Here is a 25,391-nt window from a genome sequence, read left to right as displayed (position 1 = left end):
AGTGTCCTCTTTGGGGATTGTAGTAGAGATCCATCTGGATTCATGAACTTAATTCTAAACATTTCTTCACAAAAAAATAAATCTTTAACATCAATATTTATAGAACATGTCCACAAAAAAATCTATCTGTCAACAATGAATATTGCATTGTTGCATTTCTTTTCACAGTTCTTTTTGACAGACATTTTTAAAAAAATCTCACGTACCTCTTGGCATACCTTCAAGTACCCCCAGGGGTACGCGTACCCCCATTTGAGAACCACTGCTCTAGTGCAGTCTTTTTCAACCACTGTGCCGCGGCACACTAGTGTACCGTGAGATACAGCCTGGTGTGCCGTGGGAGATTATCTAATTTCACCTATTTCGGTTAAAAATATTTTTTGCAAACCAATAATTATAGTCTGCAAATGATGTGTTGTTGTTGAGTGTCGGTGCTGTCGAGAGCTCGGCAGAGTAACCATGTTATACTTTTCCATATCAGTAGGTGGCAGCCGGTAGCTACCGGTAATTGCTTTGTAGATGTCGGAAACAGCGGGAGGCAGTGTGAAGGTAAAAAGGTGTCTAATGCTTAAACCAAAAATAAACAAAAGCTGAGTGCCCCTAAGAAAAGGCATTGAAGCTTAGGGAAGGCTATGCAGAACGAAACTAAAACTGAACTGGCTACAAAGTAAACAAAAACAGAATGCAGGACGATGGCAAAGACTTACTGTGGAGCAAAGACGGCGTCCACAATGTACATCCGAACATGACATGACAATCAACAATGTCCCCACAAAGAAGGATAAAAACAGCTGAAATAGTCTTGATTGCTAAAACAAAGTAGATGTGAGAAATATTGCTCAAATGAAGACATGAAGCTTCTACAGGAAAATACAAAAAAAAGACAAAAAGCCACCAAAATAGGAAGGCGAGACAAGAACTAAAACACTACACACAGAAAAACAGCAAACAACTCCAAATAAGTCAGGGGGTGATGTGACAGGTCGTGACAGTACACCTACTTTGAGACAAGAGCTGTAGTCATGCATGCTTGGTTATGGTTTAAAGTCATATCCAACAATTGCAAGGACTTTTTACTGTCAACTGAGTTTGTTTTTTAATGATTTCTGCTGGTGGTGTGCCTCCAGATTTTTTCAACGCAAAAAAAGTGCCTTGGCTCAAAAAAGGTTGAAAAACACTGCTCTAGTGAATCTAACAGAGATCAGCAACTGTGCTCCAAATTTGGATTATTTACGGAGCTTGTGTGAGCCTATGGCTTTACACATGTATATATTTTGCATTCTTCTTTAGTTGCTTTATTGAGTTTACAATCCCCTGGTGCTTGTACTTGTTTTGAGTATTATTATGTATTTGATTGCATGTAAATGCTGAATATTATAAAGGTTTTGAAAATTAAAAAAATCTAAATAAATATCAACATCTTCAAAGTTCTTAAAATAAGTCGGTCAAGCCCCAGTGAGTATAACATATTCAAAACAAAAATGTAGGAAAAAAACAAGTTTTCATTTTGATCATAAAACTAAATGTGAAAAAATAATTACAAAACAAATATTCTGTATCAAGACAGACATTAAATAAGCCCTTTCTGAACAATATATAAACATAGAGACAAAAAATGAGGGGTAAAAGGTGTTGCTGTTTTAAGATGAATCAAGAGCTCAGAAGTTTTTACACGCTGAACTCCTAAATCACAATGCTGCTATAGACCTTTTGTGTTGAAGGCCAAGGTGTCAGAATTTCCCAATGAAATTTGGTAGCAGCCGGTCTCTGTAGGTTAATTGGTGTCTTTATTATGAAAGCTTTTTTTGAACACTAAATTTATGTAACAGAATTTTTGGCGTTTGCATTTTGTGAACTGAATTTTTTGTACATCAAATTATGCTGACATTTTCATTGACATCGACAATTTCAGTGTTTTAAAATTCAGTGTATAAAAATTAATTTAAAAAATCCCTGTATAAAAATTCTAAATGTTGTTTTGTAAGACCCTTGTCACTTGTCTTCAAACTTGACACCTCATTGGCTGGTTCTGAGACAAGATCGATTGCTTATAATTTTAATTTACCAGAAGTGAGTCTTGCTTTTTGGATCAGGGAATATTTTTACACACTAAATTATTTAAATTTTTTTCATTTAATTTTTATTGACATCCAGCATCAGACATTCCTAACCATTACATCATATTTACATACATCATATATCTATTGTCTGCCCTAAATGTCAAAATGTTTTTTTGTTTACATCCCAACGATGCCTACCCCCCCCCCCACCACCAAAGAAATAAATAGCAGGAAAACGAAATATTATTATTTACAGATAAATCCATCCATCCATCCATCCATCCATCTTCTTCCGCTTATCCGAGGTCAATTAATTAAAGACAAAATAATGATAATAATAAATTAATAATAATAATCTGAAATAAAATAAAATAATATAAACAGATAATAAATAATCATTTAAAAACAAATATATAGACAAAATAATCCTTTTTTTTTTTTTTTTTTTTTTTACAGTACAGTAACTAAATCGAGAAATTAAAATCAGGCTTATGGGGCGTGACATAATTGACCCAGTTTTCCCAGTATGAAGTAAATTTCTCCAATTTATAATTAATAAAAGCAGTTAACTTCTCCATGTTATATATGACCATTGTGATTTCCATCCATTGCTTCAAAGTTGGGCTCTCCTGGGATATCCATTTCCTAGTAATGGTCTTTTTACAGGCCACTAGTAGGATATTCATTACGTGTTTATCTTTTTTCAGCCAATCCTGAGGTACATGTCCGAAAAACAGAGTCTTACGTTCACGGGTTATTTCACATTTGAAAATATCCTGTAGAGCTTGGTGTATCTCTTTCCAATAATCCTTTATGGCAATTTTTATACACTGAATTATTTTTACACTGAATTTTAAAACACTGATTTTTTTTCTTTAATTAAATTGTCAGCATAATTTGATGTAAAAAAAAAAATTAAGTTCACAAAATTCAGTTTCAAAAAAAGGCTTTTAAAAAACACAAATTAATCTCCATACCGATCAATCATTAGCAACTATTGCTGTGTCTCTTATTCCAGTAAAAAGAATACTTAAACAGTACTTGCTGTGGAAAAGCTCCATAAAGCAGTGATGAAACAGAGCGGAAACAGCTGGAGAAATGACAAACACTTCCTGTTCTCCAAAGTAAAAGGCAGCTTCACAAAATAGACTAGGAGGATGATTTCATAAGTTGCACACACCACTTCTTAGTTTTTTTATTTGTAAAACGAAATGTATCACTTTATATGTACTTCACTATTATGTGCTGACAGTCTTTTACATGAAATCACAATAAATGTGTGCAACCAAGAAAAATTCAAAGGACAAAAATAGTTATTGCATCCATATTTAGTAGAGATGTCCGATAATATCGGCATGCCGATATTATCGGCCGATAAATGCTTTAAAATGTAATAGCGAAAATTATCGGTATCGGGTTTTTATTATCGGTATCGTTTTTTGGGGTGTTTTTTGTCATTAAATAAACATAAAAAACACAAGATACACTTACAATTAGTGCACCAACCCAAAAAACCTCCCTCCCCCATTTACACTCATTCACACAAAAGGGTTGTTTCTTTCTGTTGTTAATATTCTGGTTCCTACATTATATATCAATATATATCAATACAGTCTGCAAGGGATACAGTCCGTAAGCACACATGATTGTGCGTGCTGCTGGTCCACTAATAGTACTAACCTTTAACAGTTAATTTTACTCATTTTCATTAATTACTAGTTTCTATGTAACTGTTTTTATATTGTTTTACTTTCTTTTTTATTCAAGAAAATGTTTTAAATGTATTTATCTTATTTTATTATTATTTTTAAAAAGGACCTTATTTTCACCATACCTGGTTGTCCAAATTCATACTTGCCAACCTTGAGACCACCGATAACGGGAGGTGGGGGCTGGGGGGGCGTGGTCGGGGTTGGGCGGGGGCCAACGATCTATGTGGTGTTGCGCACCTGCCTTCAAGTGTGTGAGTCTGTTCTGAAGTCTATTAAAGAGACGTACTTCATCACCTTGCCTGGTTATTGCCTCCAACTCAGGCCCGGCCCTAACCAATCTGGCGCCCTAGGCAAGATTTTAGGTGGCGCCCCCCCCACATCGGCAGTGAAGTGTATATACTCACAAGAAACCGAATAGCTTTGTCTTTGACCTTTTTTTTTTACTTACAACTATACCTAATATATAAAGGGGTGGAAAAGTGACGATTACCTGCAGGGCAAACATTAGCTAACCAGAAGGAAATAACAATGTAAACAAAAAACACCTGCTTAAAAGATCTAATACAAATGTCCCTGAGGAATGTAAGGTGGGAGTACTGTAATTACCTAACGTTACATTATTATTTTCCATAACAATTTAGCCCCCTCCACAATATTAACCCGACGTTAAAACAGAACTAGCTATTTATTGATTAGCAATTGCCGAATCATGTAACATTAGCTTAATGCTAAAAAGCCAGGTTACTATCACATTCTGTAACAGACAAATAATTTCATGTAGGCTAACGTTACCTACCTGCTACCTCTGTCTTTTCTCGTTTCTCCTCCTCTTCTTTTCTCTTTTTTCTTCCCTGGGCACCTGACAGTTTTGGCCGTTTTGACATCTTGTGTTGATTTTTTGATGTGGTGACGTCCAAAAAGAGTCATGATACGGGAAGGGAGGGGGCGCACCGTGCGGGGGGAGGGGGGAGGGGGCGTAATGTTGTAACAAATAATATTTCTATTAAATAGGCTTTACTTTGCATTTTAATTAACATGGGATTATTTTTTGTATTTAGAAATAATAGTACCAACTTTTTTTTTTTTTTTTTTTTTTTTTTCCTCCAACATTTGTGAAACTGGCGTGGCGCCCCCTGATGGACGGCGCCCTTAGCATTTGCCTATACGGCCTATGCCACGGGCCGGCCCTGCTCCAACTCAATATATTACAACAATACACGTACGTAGTTTTACATTAAACATGTTATATATCATTGAAAATGTTGCAATTTGGGGTTTTACATTTTAATTTGTTGATCATGATCATTCTTGTTATAAATCAACAAAATACATTAAAAACATTAATAAATGTAAACTTTCTTATCAACAAACCTATTTGTGAACAATTTAACACAATATGTAACAATGCCAACGTCATAATAAATGTTTTCCTTATTCCCATCAATTTCAAACAATTGTTAGAGTAAAATAAAGTAAAAAAAAAAATCCTATGATTTCCCCCCCCCAAAAGCCCTGCATTGTGGGGCGTATTCACTGAGGTGAGTATTTTTTTTGTAAACAATTAATTCGTCTTAAAATTGTAATTGTAATTTTATTTTATTTTATTTTATTTTATTTTATTTTATTTTATTTTATGTCAATAAAATCAGCATCTTCTGTAGCTGCTGGTGCATGCTGATAGTGTAGTACAAGTAGATGGCGGTATAGACGTTCTAAACCATGGTTGCAAACTGCCAGGAGACCAAAGAAGAAAAAGAAGCCGACGATTGGTCGAGCTCACAGAACATCCACCAATAGGAAATTGACAGGAGGCTGCCGGGTTCCGACTGTCGACAAGTGTTGCAGAATGTTTCGGAAACTTTTGTTTTCTCTCTTTCTCATTTTTATATATCATTATGACCTTATTGATGCACAGAAGAAAAAGGAGGTATTTTATATCGGTCCTCGATGGGGAACGTTCAGACAATATACATGACAATTTCGTGGTCTTTCAAACTTTTATGACGGTCTTCCTGTATTCAGCAGCTGCTAAGCTAACTCAATCAAAGCTAATGTGGATTATTTGTGTAAATGCGATTATTTCTTCATATATTGGGTTTGTTATTCACTGGTAAAAGCCCCTTTTTGTTGTGAGTTTCCAGTCAAGTGTACTGTAATTGGACTGGATTTAGGATGCTTGTAGAAAATACGATCAAAGCCCAATGGAAACATGATAGTCAGATATTACCATGCAAATTAATGTCCTGTTCTCTTTGTTTATTCAGTGGTTTATTTTGCCTAGATCATGGAATGATAACACAACGTTTACCTTGGGTGCACAATTTCAAATGTATTTGAGATCGTCTCAGAATCATGCATGTCTGATCAAAATATATAGTCACCTACGTTTATTTAATATTACTTATGATAAGTGATGCCGAAGGTTCCAGAATGTATTTTAACTTGGAAACCCCAAACCCCAATAACTTCGCTATAATCATGGTTTAGTGCAGTTTTTGGCAGCTTAACATGATTTGACACCACAGCACATATTAGATGGCTCAATACTCTAGCAAAAGACTGATGAAGATGATAAATGCAATTCTGCCCTGTCATTAACAATCATAATTTTCTGACCCCAACTGTATTTACTTTGAATTGTATTATAATATGTCTGATAATATTTGAAAGATAAAAGCAATGTCATTTATTTACTTTGAATTGTATTATAATATGTCTGATAATATTTGTAAGATAAAAGCAATTTTGGACTAAACATCTGTCTATGTCCTGTTTAGACTCTCCTGTCAGAGAGGGTGAGTCAGATGATGGAGTGGACCAACAAGCGTTCTGTCATCAGAATGAACGGGGATAAGTTCCGCCGCTTTGTGAAGGCTCCCCCCAGAAATTACTCGGTGGTCATCATGTTTACAGCGCTGCAGCCACAGAGGCAGTGTGGCATCTGCAAGTGAGAAGCTGAAGACTTAACATACCCTTTGGAACACAGCTTTGTTTCACGCCCCCAGCTACGAATAACATACATAACATAATATTTGTGCACATGGAACAATATTTTCTTTCAAAATAATTGTGGGTATTACTCCGGGGAAAGGAGGTCTACAGTAGAGTATGTGAAGGTAAAGCAAAACAAAGTGAATAAGGGTGTCACAACATAGCTTTTCACTTCCAGTGCGATACCCATGTAGGACCCTTATGTATTGGCCATAAACAAAATTATTCCAATACGATACCAGCACAAATCATGCATACCTTTATTATTTTGTAATGTGGAATGTTAAAAAAGGTTTGTTTCATTAAGTGAAATTAGTCAAACAGACATTAGTTTGTACATTAGTTGATTGTAAACACTAAAACTGGCCCTAGTGTGTGAATGTGAGTGTGAATGTTGTCTGTCTGTCTGTGTTGGCCTTGGGATGAGGTGGCGACTTGTCCAGGGTTTACCCCGCCTTCTGCCCGAATGCAGCTGAGAAACATTAACCTATTTATTATTATTCGTCTGAAATGGACTTATGCTGTTTAAATTGAAGTGGGGTGGTAATTGTGCTATGGTAACTCCTTATGGCCACAATAATTCAATAAATTAAGATTATGATGCATTAAACTGAATGATGCAGACTTGTTGTGACAAAGTACTTTCTAAAATGCTTCTGCCATTGAGACTCTGTATGTGTAAGTAACATGAAATAGGGTTGCGCAATTTTGAGGAAAAAAAATAAATGCGATTTTTAAATTGAAATAGCAACTCGATTTGCAATTTCTAGATGTTATTCATTTAAATGCACATAACTGTTAGAATGATGAGTGAGGGAAGTCATGTTACTTTACTTTACTGTCTATTAACTTTCTTGTCTCAAGTTGCCACACAGAAAAAAATTTAATAATCTACTTACAAAAATATCTGGTTTTACGTATACGACTCCCATGTTTGCTTACACTCTCCTTGGTTGTAGCATCACTTTTGTCCAATTGACAGACTTCGTACTGCTTTCACCGGAGAAGTTCCTTTAGCTGTTTTACACTGTCACACTTACAACATTTTTCAGGTTCCGTACAGTAATACAACTGGTGTTTATTAGCACATTGACTGCATTGGCTGCAGCACACACATTGCCGTTTTCTGTAATCACTTTTGATTGGTCAGCAGGTCAAGGATGCAAGGATCAACAATTTTGATTCAATTGTAAAATGCAGGAAAGAAAAAAATATAAAACCACCACTTCTTGCAATTTATAATTGCAGTAATTAATATGTAACTTTAATTATTTGATACTGGTTAATATTGACAAATGTGGTGTTTTAGACCCTAATATTAGGTATACATGGTAGCCTGTTGCCTACTATGTTTACCTTTTATAAAATACTTGACTAAAATGCAAGAAAAGATCAACCTTGTGTGCTTATTGGAGGACACTTAGATGTTAACTGGCTGTCCAGCTTTGCACAAGTAAACATGCTGCAGGACTGCTTCTATCAGATTATAGCACACATTTTACATGCAAGCACATATCATTCCATACTTAGTTTTTTTTTTTTTTGCTGATATTGATAATGGACCGATATCAATATATGGTATCGGGAATCCCCTAAAAGGGCTTATAAAGTTTACATGTGTTAGTTACACAATTATTAACATAGCTGGACAATTACGAACGACACAATGAAATAAATTATTTTCTACAGTCATTGTCAAAAGTTTTGGGAGTAACCTAAATGTTGTGCTTCAATAACTTGGCTGCTTTGTTCTCCACAAAAACATTATTTTCTTAACATTATACTGTAGCAGACGTAAAAAGATTGAGTCTGCAGAGTTGTTGACGCACTGAACTCTCACTATGTCACTCCCAAAACTTTTTGCTCACAACTTACATGTTTTCATTTCAGGCAAGCTGATGAAGAGTTTCAGGTCCTGGCTAACTCCTGGCGTTATTCCTCTGCGTTTACGAACAAGGTCTTCTTCGCAACTGTGGATTTTGATGAAGGATCAGACGTCTTTCAGATGGTGAGACATGACAAGTTAAAAGGAGGGATGTTCCGATTAACGTTTTATGCTCCCTAAACCAATACTAATCAGCCATGACTGAGATCGGCTGATACCAATCACATGTAACTGTATATTTTTTAAATGGTTTTATAGTGAGGGCTACTGACAGTGTGCAAATATCAAGACACTATTTAAATTAGATCCTTGTTTTATTTTATTAAATACACTTGTTTGATAAAAACAAAGTAAACCGTAAACTAACACAACAAAATAAAAAACGACCATCCAATTGTGATGGGTAAATGACGCCACAGTGAGTGTATGGCACACTCGCTAGCTGTGTTGTCATTGCACTGATACTGTTAGTGATTCATATTGGTCATCTGCTGCATTAAAATTCCCTACAATGTAAACCAATCAGAAGCAATGTAAGGTGCGTCTTGGCGTCTCTATCTTTCACACGCCCCTCAGCGCAATGTGGTTAACTTGGCGACTTTCTCGCTCAATCTAGTATCTTTCCAACTCCTATTAGTGACTTTCTTTTCCAAAAAAGACTATTGACAAAGCTAGCAACTTTTTGGGATGTTTGGAGACATAAAAGTGCGTATCACTCTAATGTCCTCAACTTACAAGTGGTGCTGCCGTGAGCCACATTCACACATAAAGCTCTATTGGCGCACAAGTGAATGGAACCTTTTTCTGCACATTTTTTGAAGGCTGTATTTGTTTTTGTTGCAGCTCAATATGAACTCTGCTCCAACATTTCTCCACTTCCCTGCCAAAGGAAAGCCCCGCGCGCCTGATACCTATGAGATTCAGGTCAAAGGCTTTGCAGCTGAGCAGCTGGCAAGATGGGTAGCAGACAGGACTGATGTGCAGGTACCTGTTACACCTTAAATCAGGAGTTTCAACCTTTTCAGGCCAAGTACCCTCAAACTGATTCAGATAAGTACTTGTATATCTTTCATAAAATTGTGTTTTGAATTAAAACTGGTGTTATCGTGCAATACTATTATTCAAATAATACACTATAACGCCATCAGTAGCTGGCCGGCAATCAGAGCCGCTAATCGCTGGCTGTCAACTACCACCTTAATTGTTAGCTGGCAGTTTGCTCCTCTAAGCGCTAGCTGACAACTGGCGCTGTAATTGCCAGCTGAAAACTGGCATGTCAATCCCTCGCTGACAACTAAGGCCGTAACAGTTAGCTAGCAGATTACTCCGTTAAATGCTAGCTAACAACTAGCTCCCTAATTCCTAGCTGGTTACTGGCGTGCTAATCATTAGCTGGCAACTAGTGCCTTCATTGTTAGGTGACAAAGTGCTAATTACTAGCTGGCAACTGACATGTTAATTGCTGACAACTAGCCCCTTAATCACTAGCTGTCAACTACCGCCCTTTTTAAGTGGAATGACAATAAAGTTGTTTTCTATTCTGTTTTAATCACTAGCTGGCAACTGGCATGCTAATCGCTAGTTGATAACTGGCGGCCTAATAGTTAGCTGGCAGCTTGCGTCACTAATCACTAGCTGGCAATTAGAGTGCTAATCGTTATAAATGCTGACATGAATACAAACAATTTTCTTATTTTAAACCTGCCAGGTACAGTAAGTAGGGTTGTGATGACGCTTTCACTTAATTACACTAAGGTCTGTTAGATAACGTGTATTTAAAGACATTTGAATTTGGGGGAAAATTGCAAAGGTTAAATATATTTTTTTTTCAAAGTCTGATCGTCCAAATTTTCACGACCACATACCACTGCGGACCTCGTGGGGGTCGCAAACACCCTGTTGAAGTCCTCCAACTTAAACAGTCCCTAAAAAAACTTTACCAAATTGTGATTTTTTGTTTTGTTCCAATCTAAACTATTGCCCTATTTATCTGCTTGTTTACTTTGTGTCTTTATTTCAGTGTTGACTTCTTTGTTTGTTAGATACGAGTCATTCGTCCTCCGAACTATGCTGGGCCTCTCCTACTCGGCTTCCTCCTGGCTGTTATTGGAGGACTGGCATATCTGCGGAGGAACAATTTAGAGTTTCTTTTTAACAACAACGTCTGGGCCTTCTCTGCACTGGTAAGCTACAGCCTTTATGCTTTGAGTGACAGCAAAACAAAAACAACCTCCCTTCTTGCTGTCTTAGCTGACATATTGTCTCCATTTGAGAGCCATTTTAGAGTCTTTTACTTAAAAAAAATTTAACATGATAAAAAAAAAAAAGTCAGTTAGACTAACATGAGATACAAAATAACTACTCTGTGACATTCTAGCATTCAAGAAATGCATTAAAACAAATGTGCAAGTCTGATGCTAATTTACATTGGAAAATATCTCGATTATAGAATCAGATCAGGGGCCAATACTTGCCTTTTTTATATGATCGCCAATGGCGGGTGAGCTGCCGAGCCTAGCTGATCTTTACCACAGTTACGTCTCGGTGTTTACGCGATTAAAGATTGTACTCGCGTGAAAGATTCCTTCAAAAGGGATCCACGCTCAGATGAAGTAAAAATCTTCTTATCTGTCTTTCCTATTTGATATTTTTTTCCTTTGATTTCAGTGCTTTGTCCTGATCATGACCTCTGGCCAGATGTGGAACCACATCAGAGGACCACCATATGCGCACAAGAACCCTAACACTGGCCAAATTGTAAGACTTACTCTATACCTCTATCAATTCTGCATCAACTAATTATGTTGCTTTTTTTCCAGAGTTACATCCATGGCAGCAGTCAGGCTCAGTTTGTGGCTGAAACGCACATTGTACTATTTTTCAGTATCCTTTGTGCATACTTTACTCTTGACTTTTACAGATGTTTGTTACTAAAGTTCTGTTTGATATGATAGTCTTGTAATGGGTTGTATTCAGTCACATGACATTTGTAAACAAAGTGGTGTGCCACCAAACCAACATGGTGACTGTGCACAAAACAGACTGCGAACTATCTGAGTACCCAAGGGGCCTAGGTGCAACCGCTAAATGCAAGTACAAGCAAAAAATACAAATCATGCAATGGAATAGATACTTATACTTTATAAAAAAAAAAAAGAGTATCTGTCGGTCGCGATGCCAGACATGTCAAACTATGTTGTGCTACAGATTCATTCTACACAGCAAAACAGATGGAAACTTGATTAGTATGAAGTCCTACAACTTCCTTGTGTGTGGCTCGGTCAAGGAGATTGGAATCAAAACTCTCCCGAATAAATATGCACCATTTTTGCATGGTTAAGGTTGCATTTAATGATTTACCTACGCGTCTACAGCCATGTTAGTTGCTTTGTTGTTGTTACATGCGCCGTTACGAGTATGCATGTGTTTCCCCGTCTTTATTAAAATATAACTACAGACCTCAACGTTGTGTATGTACTGAAAGCTTCATTTATGATTGTTACCTTTGGTAAAAGCTTAACTATTTTAAGTTTTGCTCACATTAGATTTTTCTTATTTAGACTCGCTGAGTTGGTGCCTTACGAAACACTTGTGGCAAAAATGCATTTTAAGAACTCCAAAACAAGATAAAATACAAATAAAATCAAGATAATAGTAAACGATAATAGTAAATGGGAAATAGTAAACGTGAAAAGTATATCAAACAATCCTTTACGAAATGATCAATGTAAACTTGTGCTTTCTTCGACTCTGCCTTCTTGGACTGGAGTGCGTGTCACTTTTCTCATCGTCTTTCACCCTTCTTGATTACCTCTTGAGGAACTCTGAATAAACATTTATCCTTTTCGTGATTTGAATGGTTTGAACAGACGAAAACAAAGCAAGCGTAGGACATTTTTCTTTGAGAAAGGCAAAATGCCGCCCAGAACGCTATGACAACAAACGCTTACTGGCCCACCACCTCAAACCATGCATAGTTAACGAGCCAGACCTGACGTCTGGTAAATACAACAAGACAAAAGAAGATGGAGGTTTGACTGCGGAATTACGATTAGTGTTTAGACCTTGACCTGCTTATAAGATGCTGCTATTACCTTGGGGATAGTGCTGCTGTGTGAGGCTGCTTGCTCTGACATCGACGTTGGAAAGAGGAAGAGTATGTACACATTCTTTTGTCCATTAGCATCTATCTATTAGCATCAGTGTCGACAATACTGTGGATACTTACTGTACAGGTAAAAGCCAGTAAATTAGAATATTTTGAAAAACTTGATTTATTTCAGTAATTGCATTCAAAAGGTGTAACTTGTACATTATATTTATTCATTGCACACAGACTGATGCATTCAAATGTTTATTTCATTTAATTTTGATGATTTGAAGTGGCAACAAATGAAAATCCAAAATTCCGTGTGTCACAAAATTAGAATATTACTTAAGGCTAATACAAAAAAGGGATTTTTAGAAATGTTGGCCAACTGAAAAGTATGAAAATGAAAAATATGAGCATGTACAATACTCAATACTTGGTTGGAGCTCCTTTTGCCTCAATTACTGCGTTAATGCGGCGTGGCATGGAGTCGATGAGTTTCTGGCACTGCTCAGGTGTTATGAGAGCCCAGGTTGCTCTGATAGTGGCCTTCAACTCTTCTGCGTTTTTGGGTCTGGCATTCTGCATCTTCCTTTTCACAATACCCCACAGATTTTCTATGGGGCTAAGGTCAGGGGAGTTGGCGGGCCAATTTAGAACAGAAATACCATGGTCCGTAAACCAGGCACGGGTAGATTTTGCGCTGTGTGCAGGCGCCAAGTCCTGTTGGAACTTGAAATCTCCATCTCCATAGAGCAGGTCAGCAGCAGGAATCATGAAGTGCTCTAAAACTTGCTGGTAGACGGCTGCGTTGACCCTGGATCTCAGGAAACAGAGTGGACCGACACCAGCAGATGACATGGCACCCCAAACCATCACTGATGGTGGAAACTTTACACTAGACTTCAGGCAACGTGGATCCTGTGCCTCTCCTGTCTTCCTCCAGACTCTGGGACCTCGATTTCCAAAGGAAATGCAAAATGCATGGTTGGGTGATGGTTTGGGGTGCCATGTCATCTGCTGGTGTCGGTCCACTCTGTTTCCTGAGATCCAGGGTCAACGCAGCCGTCTACCAGCAAGTTTTAGAGCACTTCATGCTTCCTGCTGCTGACCTGCTCTATGGAGATGGAGATTTCAAGTTCCAACAGGACTTGGCGCCTGCACACAGCGCAAAATCTACCCGTGCCTGGTTTACGGACCGTGGTATTTCTGTTCTAAATTGGCCCGCCAACTCCCCTGACCTTAGCCCCATAGAAAATCTGTGGGGTATTGTGAAAAGGAAGATGCAGAATGCCAGACCCAAAAATGCAGAAGAGTTGAAGGCCACTATCAGAGCAACCTGGGCTCTCATAACACCTGAGCAGTGCCAGAAACTCATCGACTCCATGCCACGCCGCATTAACGCAGTAATTGAGGCAAAAGGAGCTCCAACCAAGTATTGAGTATTGTACATGCTCATATTTTTCATTTTCATACTTTTCAGTTGGCCAACATTTCTAAAAATCCCTTTTTTGTATTAGCCTTAAGTAATATTCTAATTTTGTGACACACGGAATTTTGGATTTTCATTTGTTGCCACTTCAAATCATCAAAATTAAATGAAATAAACATTTGAATGCATCAGTCTGTGTGCAATGAATAAATATAATGTACAAGTTACACCTTTTGAATGCAATTACTGAAATAAATCAAGTTTTTCAAAATATTCTAATTTACTGGCTTTTACCTGTATGTTTCAGACCACACATCCCTTGTTCATTGCTTTTTTTGGACTCATACTGAGCTAGCAAAACTAGAACAATGCTGTAAAAAGTATGAAAAAGCACAAACATATTCAAATACGGTAAAAACCTTGAGCAATAAAGCATAAATGACCCATGAAACCCATTATAAACAAATATATAATTTTGACATGGTTGTTCCTGAAGCAACAGTGTTTTTATCATCGTACATATTTGTAATTGTATGTGTGTCAGTTATGTGTGTCGCAGGTATCGCTTTGGTGATGCTCTTCTTCAGCTGGTTATTGTCCATTTTCAGAGCAAAGTATCATGGCTACCCATACAGGTGGGTAACATTTTCTCTTCAAATATCTGACATTTGTTTAAATCATATTCTAAAACGTATGTCTTATTTTACAGCTTTTTGATGACTTAGAACTGATCAACCTCCCTCTCCTGTTCTCAGTACTGAGCTTATGTCCCTAAAGTGCCCTTTATTTAGTACAGGAACATTGTCATGTTGGTACTGGAAGACATGTTTTGTCTTCTACACCATGCAGCCAAAAATGTTAGCGTGATGATGTGTTTATAATAATTATAATAATGGTTTAGATTTTTAAAGCGCTTTTCGAGACACACAAAGGGGTTTGCAATGAGGATGTTAACACACAAAACCTTGGCTGTCCTCTTTGTGTGTGACAGAAGGAGGAATCAACAAATATGGCAAATAAGTGACTTAGTTTTAATTTCTGTAGGGTGTTTTTCTCGCAAAATGAGACTTTGCTCAAAAATGTGTAGCCACTTTCATCCATCCATTTTCTACCACTAGGCGCTGGAGCCTATCCCAGGACAAGTCGCAGGGCCTGTGGCTACTTAATATACAAAATAAATAACAAAGTATAAAAAAAGAACATACTTTTGGAAGTACAACAGACTTATTAATGTTGTGCGGTTTACAAATATGATTGGAAACTAGATTTGACCAAAATATGAACACAATAGTAGCATGCGGTGACTTCATGCTCATGTTTTATACAGTACTTCTGAGTACTGTCAAAAATGTATGATATCCACAGTTGTGGATTACATGTCATAAATTGTGTCGTTAGCTACAGCTGATGATGTATGCAGTACACAAATCTAAGAGTTGTCAGCAATGCAGGAACTTTTGAATTTTCAGCTGTCAAATAAAGCAGTAATGTTATGGTCACATTCTGAATATAACGGCAGTGTAATACGTTCATGTTGGGTTCAATGTGTGATAAAATACTTTCTGCAAGATAATTGTAATTAAGTGCCTCATAGGTTGGTTTTTTTTAAACTATTTTATTCCAAAAGAGCACAATTTCAGTAGCCAGGGTTATGTTTTTTTATTTTTTTTCTAAACACTTGTTATTTGCAGCGCCAGTCTCTCCACAGGTGCAGCACAAACATTTTTGCAAGCTATAAATAAACCAACAGAAGAAACTTTGTTCGATGTCCTAATCATTTGCTTTGCTTTTCATTGCATTCTTAAAGCGTCATGGCCGTCATCGACTCTTATGTCATCATCTCTTTACGTACACACCACGTCCCACCAGAAGTCCTGTAAGAAACACTTGACCAAAATTCCATCCATCTAATTTGAACAGTAAATATGACATAATGTACTCTTTCTCTCCAAAATGAAACCCTGAAATTAGAAAATAAAAATAAATAATAATTAACATAAAACATATATATTGTGTAATGACTGTACATATGCGGTCCTCTCCAAGTTTTCTCATAGTCATTCACATCGACGTCCCATTGGGGTTGTGAGTTTTTCCTTGCCCTTATGTGGGCTCTGTACCGCGGATGTCGTTGTGGCTTGTGCAGCCCTTTGAGACACTTGTGATTTAGGGCTATATAAATAAACATTGATTGATGATTGATTGATTGACTGTACAGTTAGAAATGGTTGTTATAATGGTAATCAAAGGGGATTTTTTTGTCTACTTGTGATACTAAACTGCGATAAAGTTTGAAATTGATCCTACAAATGTACTAATCTTACCTGATCCTTAAACATTTACTACACTCATTTTATCCTATTTTTTTCTGGATAAAAAAATCTGACATAATTCGATCAACTGGGCATTTAAAGGGTTATAAAAACATCACATGTTGGCTGTTTTTATTTAGGACTAAAGTTGATTAAGAGATTTGAGCAAAAAAAAAATTCAAAGCATTTTGACTCCAAAATAATTTTCTACACAATTCCCTGATGGAACTTTTCTTCCTTTTGCTACTCTCTGCTACTATTGGGCTAAAACAATTTTTTCCCAGTGTATCGTTGATTTCTGTAAGTGTTTGGAATAAAGATAGTAAAATTAAACATTAAGAAAAAACTAAAACGTCCTGCCATTTGGGGTAACACAACCAAAGTTATAACCAAAAAATTACCTCAAAAAACGAAAATGTCCCCAATATACTCTGAGGGTCAATCACAAACAAATACCGGTACTGGTAGGCACTTCTTCAATAGACAAAAAAAAAAAAAAAAGTTTTATTTTGACACAAATGCAATTGTATTGTCAGAATGTCATACATAAACATTTACTAAATGTTTGTACTGGAATGTATGTCATGCATTTGTTCAAACCATGCTAAGTTTTATCTAAAGTCCAGTAGGAGTCTTTTTTTGAAGCAAAATAAAAATATTTTTTATTTAAATATATAACATCTGGGTAATTTTTTTAGGTTAATTTCGATAATGCATTCAAGTAATTTACTTGAATCAAAATTCAGAAGTGTGATTACTCTGATTTGAAGATTGAGTGTTGGACAGTACTGATATAATTACTCATGCTGTCAAAAGAGTATGTTATTTTTTTTTAATAATCCAACTCGCATTTTAATTAATCATGATTAATCGTAATGTTATCAGAATGTCGTAAAGGAAAAAAAAGTTAATTTTTACTTGAATGTATGTCATTTACTTGTATTTGTATTTGTTGAAAACTTGGTAACAGTTTTATCCAAAGTCCCATCGGGGTTTATGTGAAGTGACATTTTCCAGCGAGCACACCAGGATGCTTGACCTGATCACTGACCGAATAACAACCTGCTTCTGCTGCAACTTTCAGGTAACCATCCGCGGGTATTGTGAAGAAGCAGAGCGCTCAAAATAAATTAGGCAATTAATCTGTTCATGATTCACGCGATAATGTTTTGTGATTAATTACGAGTTAATGCGCTGGCCTTTGACAGCACTAATAACTTAAATATTAGGGATGTCCGATAATGGCTTTTTACCTATATTCCGATATTGTCCAACGCTTTAATTACTGATACCGATATCAACCGATACCGATATCAACCGACACCGATATATACAGTCGTGGAATTAACACAATATTATGCCTAATTTGGACATACTTGCCAACCGTCCCGGATTTTCCGGGAGACTCCCGAAATTCAGCGCCTCTCCCGAAAACCTCCCGGGATAAATTTTCTCCCAGAAATCTCCCGAAATTCAGGCGGAGCTGGAAGCCCCGCCCCCTCCAGCTCCATGCGGACCTGAGTGACGTGTCAACAGCCTGTATTCACGTCCACTTTCCCACAATATAAACAGCTGCCTGCCCAAATACGTTATAACTGTAGAATGATTGAGGGCGAGTTGTTGGTTTCTTATGTGGGTTTATTGTTAGGCAGTTTCATTAACGTCCTCCCAGCGCTGTAACAACACACAACAACAGCAGTCATGTTTTATTCTACTGTAAAGCAGTTCGTCTGCCGTAAACAGCAATGTTACTGCCTTATTACTGCATTTGCTTAGTATCCCATCAATCTGCCTTAATTCTGCTTGGTTTTAGCACACAGCGCATGCTCCGTATACATACTACAGGCTGACGTATGCCCTACATTATTTTTGCGTCGTTCGAGAATAGGAATATTTCTTAATACGATCCTGTATGGCATCTGTCGTTTCATTCTAGCTGGACAATATTCATGACAAATTTGTGCTTTGTTTTAAAGATATGTTATTTGGTTTTACACAGTATGAGAAAAAAATAAAATTGATTGATTGATTGATTGATTGGTCGATTGAGACTTTTATTAGTAGGTTGCACAGTGGAGTACATTCCGTACAATTGACCAAACACCCGAATAAGTTTTTCAACTTGTTTAAGTCGGGGTCCACTTATATTGATTCATATACTATCAGATATACTATCATCATAATACAGTCACAAGATAATCATCACACAAAAGATAATCATCAGGGTATATTGAATTATTTACATTATTTACAATCCGGGGTGTGCATGTGGGGGGGTTACGTTTGGTTGTTATCATCACTTCAGTCATCAACAATTGAGAACAGAGAAATGGACATTGAAACAGTGTAGGTCTGACTTGGTAGGATGTACAGCAAATGCATTTTACCTTTGCAACCTCATTATACTAGGCTAAGTTTTATATTCATAAATGTAAGTTTCTCAATACCCGACCTGTTTTTTGTGCCTTTAAAAATAATTAGAACTTTACTTTAAAACGCTTTCTACCTCTAACAACCAAAAAGCTGTGAAAACTATGATGCTGTGCTCCAAATTTGGATTATTTACGGCGCTTGTGTTAGCCTATGGCTTTACACATATATATATTTTGCATTCTTAGTTGCTTTATTGAGTTTACAACCCCCTGACGCTGTTTTGTTTTGTACTGTTTCTGCACATGTTTTGATTATTATTATTTCTTTGCTTGTATGTAAATGTTGAATATTATAAATAAAGGTTTAAAAAATTCTAATAAATACATAAATTAATACAAAATAAGATCCTGTATATGGACGGATAACTTATTTTCTCAATGTGGACAGGATGTACGTTTAAGGATCAAATCGAAGTGTCATTTGGTCATATGTGTGCCTTTCTCCCTTTTACCCGGACTTGACCGGTGAGGGGCGGGGCCTGTCGAGTCCCGCGTGACACACATACAGGAAGTGACAACCGGCCTAGCCCAAGAAGTAGCATGGGAAGATAAGTTGTGCATGAATCCAGCCAGTAGTGATAACAGCATATCTCATGTGTCAAGTATCTCTGATATGCCATTCCACAGAATGGATCGAAACAAAACAGGTATGTCATCAAAACATTTAAATGTGATACAGGTCAACTTTGTTTTATCTGTGTGTACATTTCTTAGCTGCGGGTGTGCTAACTAGTAGTAAGCTAGCTTTGACAAAGACGTGGGCCGATTTGGGGTTCAAAACAATAATAACATTACCTGGAACTTCTCCGTGTTGTTCCCCGCATTGTACGTCCACGTTGGCTATGACGTGTATTTCTACTTAATGGTCGTTTCGCTATTGTTGGATAGACTTGGTGAGGCATAGCTCAGCTGTGTTTGGAACGTGTTTACGTGTGGTCTCGCTCTTTCACCGTCGGCTCCAGCCTATTAATGTCAGCATTTAAACAAAAACATTGATGACTTATTTTGTCAAGGCTACAAACCCTCATCATGTTTCTTTACAAGCAGCGACTGTGTCTTCTGTGTTGATTTGAGAAAAAACACACATTCTCTTCTCTTATTAATCAGGTATTCGTTAGAAATGTCACATTGGTGTCTTTAAAATGAATCCACTGACTTTGACATTCTATATATGTGTTTTCCAATTTATTAAAGGGACTGTTAAAGTCTACTACCTTTACGCAGATGCCCAGAGGGCGCGGTCACTGCAAGCTACTGAATTGCCCAGTCTGTTTGCGCACGCACAACAACAACATGACTGCAAATTGTTAGTTGCTTCTCTGGGACTGATCTTGTGTGTATACACACACTCCCTACGTCTACGCGTGTACGAGACAGCAGTGAGTGAAAAGCCTTAAAAGCCTACTGAAATGCGATTTTCTTATTTAAACGGGGATAGCAGGTCCATTCTATGTGTCATACTTGATCATTTCGCGATATTGCCATATTTTTGCTGAAAGGATTTAGTAGAGAACATCGACGATAAAGTTTGCAACTTTTGGTCGCTGATAAAAAAGCCTTGCCTGTACCGGAAGTAGCAGACGAGTAGCGTGACGTCACAGGTTGTGGAGCTCCTCACATCTGCACATTGTTTACAATCATGGCCACCAGCAGCGAGAACGATTCGGACCGAGAAAGCGACGATTTCCCCATAAATTTGAGCGAGGATGAAAGATTTGTGGATGAAGAAAGTGAGAGTGAAGGACTAGAGGGCAGTGGGAGCGATTCAGATAGGGAAGATGCTGTGAGAGGCGGGTGGGACCTGATATTTAGCTGGGAATGACTAAAACAGTAAATAAACACAAGACATATATATACTCTATTAGCCACAACACAACCAGGCTTATATTTAATATGCCACAAATTAATCCTGCATAACAAACACCTCCCCCATCCCGTCCATATAACCCGCCAATACAACTCAAACACCTGCACAACACACTCAATCCCACAGCCCAAAGTACCGTTCACCTCCCCAAAGTTCATACAGCACATATATTTCCCCAAAGTCCCCAAAGTTACGTACGTGACATGCACATAGCGGCACGCACGTACGGGCAAGCGATCAAATGTTTGGAAGCCGCAGCTGCATGCGTACTCACGGTACCGCATCTGCGCATCCAACTCAAAGTCCTCCTGGTAAGAGTCTCTGTTGTCCCAGTTCTCCACAGGCCAATGGTAAAGCTTGACTGTCATCTTCCAGGAATGTAAACAATGAAACACCGGCTGTGTTTGTGTGGCTGCAGTCGGCCGCAATACACCACTTCCCACCTACAGCTTTCTTCTTTGCTGTCTCCATTGTTCATTGAACAAATTGCAAAAGATTCACCAACACAGATGTCCAGAATACTGCGGAATTTTGCGATGAAAACAGACGACTTAATAGCTGGCCACCATGCTGTCCCAAAATGTCCTCTACAATCCGTGACGTCATGCGCTGACGTTTTCAGCAGGATATTTCGCGCTAAATTTAAAATTGCACTTTAGTAAGCTAATAGTATTGGCATGTGTTGCAATGTTAAGATTTCATCATTGATATATAAACTATCAGACTGCGTGGTCGGTAGTAGTGGGTTTCAGTAGGCCTTTAAGTGCAATGCCACTTTTTTGGGGGAATTGTGAAGTGAAGTGAATTATATTTTACATAGTGAAACCCAAGTGGTGGCACTGGGAGCAGGTGGGTAAAGTGTCTTGCCCAAGGACACAACGGCAGTGACTAGGATGGCGGAAGCGGGGATCGAACCTGGAACCCTGAAGTTGCTGGCACGGCCACTCTACCAACCGAGCTATACCGCCCCACAATTGTGCCTATCTTTGCATTCTATAGATTCAAAAAATGCTCGTAAGATTCTGCCAAAAATAGGAGCAATCCATTCGGCCTCTAAATCACTTTAAAAATGCATTCAAAAACCACCAACGGTACTTCATTTATGGTTTGTAACCTGTGTAATGTGAATGTGAGTTTGAATGTTGTCTGTCTATCTGTGTTGGCCCTGTGATGAGGTGTGGCAACTTGTCCAGGGTGTACCCTGCCTTCCGCCCGAATGCAGCTGAGATAGGCTCCAGCACCCCCCGCTGATACAAGCGGTAGAAAATGGATGGAAATGGAACCTGTATAATAACCAAGCTGTAGCAACATTATAACTGTAAGAGCGAACAACGAGGAACTGTTTCTTGGTATTGTAACATGACGGCATGCTACGGCTTTAGCTAGACTTAAGCTAGATTCTGCGTCAACAGCTGAATGGCTTTTGAGTTTGTAATACACAACACAATGCAATATGACACCAATCTTACTGACTGACAAAACATGAACAATCTAAGTATCTGTAAAGTATTAGCCCACATTTCATCTTTTTTTTTTACACAGCTAGCTCGACAGTGTATGTAGTTGTAATAACAAGCATGATGTGCTGCATTTATCATGATCATTATTACTGTGACTTACTTGATGGCCATGTGTCTTTTTAATCAAGCTGGCCAGGCACGTTTGCAGTTGATTTTGGGTACAGTGGTGTAAAAAGGTTTGAGTTTGAGTTTATTTCGAACATGCAAACATACAACATGATACATCACAATTTCCAGTTTCTTTTTTCAACATGTTCGAAAAGGAGTAGGAAGAAGCAGAGTTTTTTTTTTTTAACCCTACCTCTTTTCTTTTACATAACAGTTGCTAAAACGTTTGTTCACTTTCTGTTCTCAATTTATTCACAATATACTGCCTAAGTAATCACAATAAAAATAAATAAATAATAATTGGTGAAGTAAGTTATATTTCATATGATGAGATGACTAAGATTATTTTGAGAATGGATGAAATAAATTCAGAATGTTTATCATGGTTCTTCTTCTTTGTACTTTGTAAACACTTTAAGTTTGAAGAGTTTCTTGAAGTGGATCATATTAGTACATTGTTTGATTGCTTTACTTAATCCATTCCATAATTTAATTCCACATACTGATATACTGAAGGTCTTAAGTGTTGTACGTGCATACAAATGTTTTAAATTACATTTTTCTCTAAGATTATATTTCTCTTTTTTTGAGAAGAATTGTTGTATATTCTTGGGAAGCAGGTTATAGTTTGCTTTGTGTATAATTTTAGCTGTTTGCAAATTCACTATGTCGTGGAATTTCAGTATTTTTGATTCAATAAATAAAGGGTTTGTATGTTCTCTATATCCAACATTATATATTATTCTAACTGATCTTTTTTGTAACACCATTAATGAATGAAGTGTACTTTTGTAGTTATTTCCCCATATTTCTACACAATAACTCAGATATGGTAACACTAGCGAGCAGTAGAGTAGTGGTTTCTACCACTGCAGGTTTTGTTAGTGCAAGCAGAATGTCTTCTGTTTTGATGTAGTTTCTTTGAGCAGTGTCTTCCTCGCCACATACAAGAAGCCTCCATCGATAAAAAACATTGTGTGCCTCTCAGTGCAGCAGAAGCAAATTTCTGTCGAACATACTGTAGTTTAGCAAGCTTCACATTTACGCCACCGAGTCATGACGGTCCTAACTCTCTCGGCTCCCGTCTAACCAGTGTTTCAGCCTAACTTCGTGCTCGTCCGTATATTTAGGTTCAAAAGTTAAGGTTAGGAATCCTCACTTGTCCAAAAGATTAGCAAACACAAGTTTGTTGCCAGAACTGGGAACACTCGCCTTTGTAGCCGGAAGTACAAGTGTGTTGTTATGGGCTTGAAATCAATGTGCCCAGGAAAATTAGTTCCTGTAATGCTTAACATGACCAATTAAGGTAAATATTGTACATATTCCACATTGTTATGAATGTGTCTGTTACTACATTATTTATATACATACTTACAGCATATATATACAACGTTGATGCAGGTTTTTGAAGATGTTTTAAAGAGCTTTGAAGGTTAAACAGGGGACTCCCATTAGTTGCATCTTACATTATGTTTTTTTATCTTTAGGATGCCAAAAAAATACATCTGTGGTTTTGTCTCTGATAATGATTGTGATTGATAGGCAACGTTAAAAAATAAAGTGCAGATCCCCTTTAATGCCAAAAAATGTCTTGGCTTGAAGAGCAACATTTATTCAATATGATTAGTAAATTGGGCAGCACGGTGTGACAGGGGTTAGTGCATGTGCCTCACAAGACAAAGGTCCTGGGATCGGGGTCTATCTGTGTGGAGTTTGCATGTCCTCCCCGTGACTGCGTGGGTTCCCTCTGGGTACTCCGGCTTCCTCCCACCTCCAAAGGCATGCACCTGGGGATAGGTTGATTGGCAACACTAAATTGGCCCTAGTGTGTGAATGTGAGTGTGAATGTTGTCTGTCTATCTGTGTTGGCCCTGCGATGAGGTGGCGACTTGTCCAGGGTGTACCCCGCCTTCTGCCTTAGGCTTCAGCACCCCCCGCAACCCCGAAAGGGACACGCGGTAGAAAATGGATGGATGGATGGATTAGTACCGGTAAATGTGGAAAAATATAGACACTTTAAAAAATACATTTGTTCTGTTAAACCACTATTGGTCACATACGTTATATAAATACAATTTGATTGATTGATAAATCCCAATCATATCCTTCTGTCTCTCAGCTGGTGGAAGTTAATGGCCGTCCAATGTTGAGTCTCTCAGTGGTTTTGTTGCACCAAAGGGATGAAGGAAATTAAAATTAAAACACCTTAATCTATTCTACTTTTTAAAGGCTGGATAAACACACACATAATGTTAGATTGAAAACCAAATCCCTCTTGCATGTTTTCATCCAGTTCCACTTATCGATCATTGTATTCAAGGGACTTTGTTGTCATGATACAAGCACACATGATCACAGCATTTAGTACCCTAGGAACCAGATTTAGCCCAATAATTACCACAACAACAATAGTATGTACATAATGATGAAATAAAATAGTATTTTGATAGAGTATGCTTGACATGCACATATACACACAGGCACAAAAAACGCAGACAGTAAGGCGTATTTTGTATTTTTTTTATACCAATACAGATCATTTTCTGCTTCTCAAGACCAACAACCCATAACTTATTTATATCTATCGTTTACTAAATGTAGATTTAAGAGTAGTTTGTGCACACTTGGAGATAAGAAATGTCAAACAGTGGATTTGTCCTAGCTAAATATGGGATAGGATAGACTTTATTTACGTATCCCACAATGGGGAAATTGTGGTTGCACTGCAGATTTTTACATAAGTAACAAAAGTAAAAATATGACATCGCTACTATGGTACAGCCAGCATCACATCCATAAATCAGTTAATCAGTAAAGCTTATGCCCTAATTAGGGATGGGTATAGTTTATATTTTAACCGATACTAGTACCAAATCAGTACTTTAAAAACAATGCCGGTGCCCGAACTGGTAAAAAATGAAGTATTTCAAGTTGAACAGACAAGCATCTGTAATTTAAATAATTCAGTGTTGTAATTTAAAT

General features: G+C 37.5%; 2 protein-coding genes across 2 annotated transcripts in view; both read left to right on the top strand.

The window, feature by feature from the left end:
• The first annotated feature begins 5,537 nt into the window (after nucleotides 1-5,537).
• magt1 (magnesium transporter 1) lies at nucleotides 5,538-15,926 on the top strand. The gene is made up of 10 exons (XM_061979584.2): nucleotides 5,538-5,699; nucleotides 6,550-6,719; nucleotides 8,654-8,771; nucleotides 9,492-9,632; nucleotides 10,691-10,831; nucleotides 11,316-11,405; nucleotides 11,468-11,531; nucleotides 12,730-12,804; nucleotides 14,715-14,805; nucleotides 14,880-15,926. The coding sequence occupies exons 1-10, from the start codon at nucleotides 5,619-5,621 to the stop codon at nucleotides 14,893-14,895; spliced, it is 987 nt and encodes a 328-aa protein (XP_061835568.1). The 5' UTR covers nucleotides 5,538-5,618; the 3' UTR covers nucleotides 14,896-15,926.
• A 3,487-nt stretch (nucleotides 15,927-19,413) lies between these two features.
• Nucleotides 19,414-25,391, top strand: part of fbxo38 (F-box protein 38) — a 43,353-nt gene continuing 37,375 nt past the window's right edge. The window contains exon 1 of the mRNA XM_061979582.2: nucleotides 19,414-19,561. The gene's annotated coding sequence lies outside the window, so the exon portion shown is untranslated. The remainder of the gene's footprint in view (nucleotides 19,562-25,391) is intronic.

The sequence above is a fragment of the Nerophis lumbriciformis genome, linkage group LG19, assembly GCF_033978685.3.
Source record: "Nerophis lumbriciformis linkage group LG19, RoL_Nlum_v2.1, whole genome shotgun sequence".
NCBI lineage: Eukaryota > Metazoa > Chordata > Actinopteri > Syngnathiformes > Syngnathidae > Nerophis > Nerophis lumbriciformis.
Note: the sequence above shows the minus strand (reverse complement) of the source record. Positions and strands in the feature narration are given on the sequence as shown.

Coding starts and splice junctions, on each gene's coding strand:
- magt1 (XM_061979584.2), top strand. CDS start 5,619: ATGTTTCGGAAACTTTTGTTTTCTCTCTTTCTCATTTTTATATATCAT. Junction 5,700..6,549: donor ATGCACAGAAGAAAAAGGAG/GTATTTTATATC, acceptor TGTCCTGTTTAG/ACTCTCCTGTCAGAGAGGGT. Junction 11,406..11,467: donor ACCCTAACACTGGCCAAATT/GTAAGACTTACT, acceptor CTTTTTTTCCAG/AGTTACATCCATGGCAGCAG.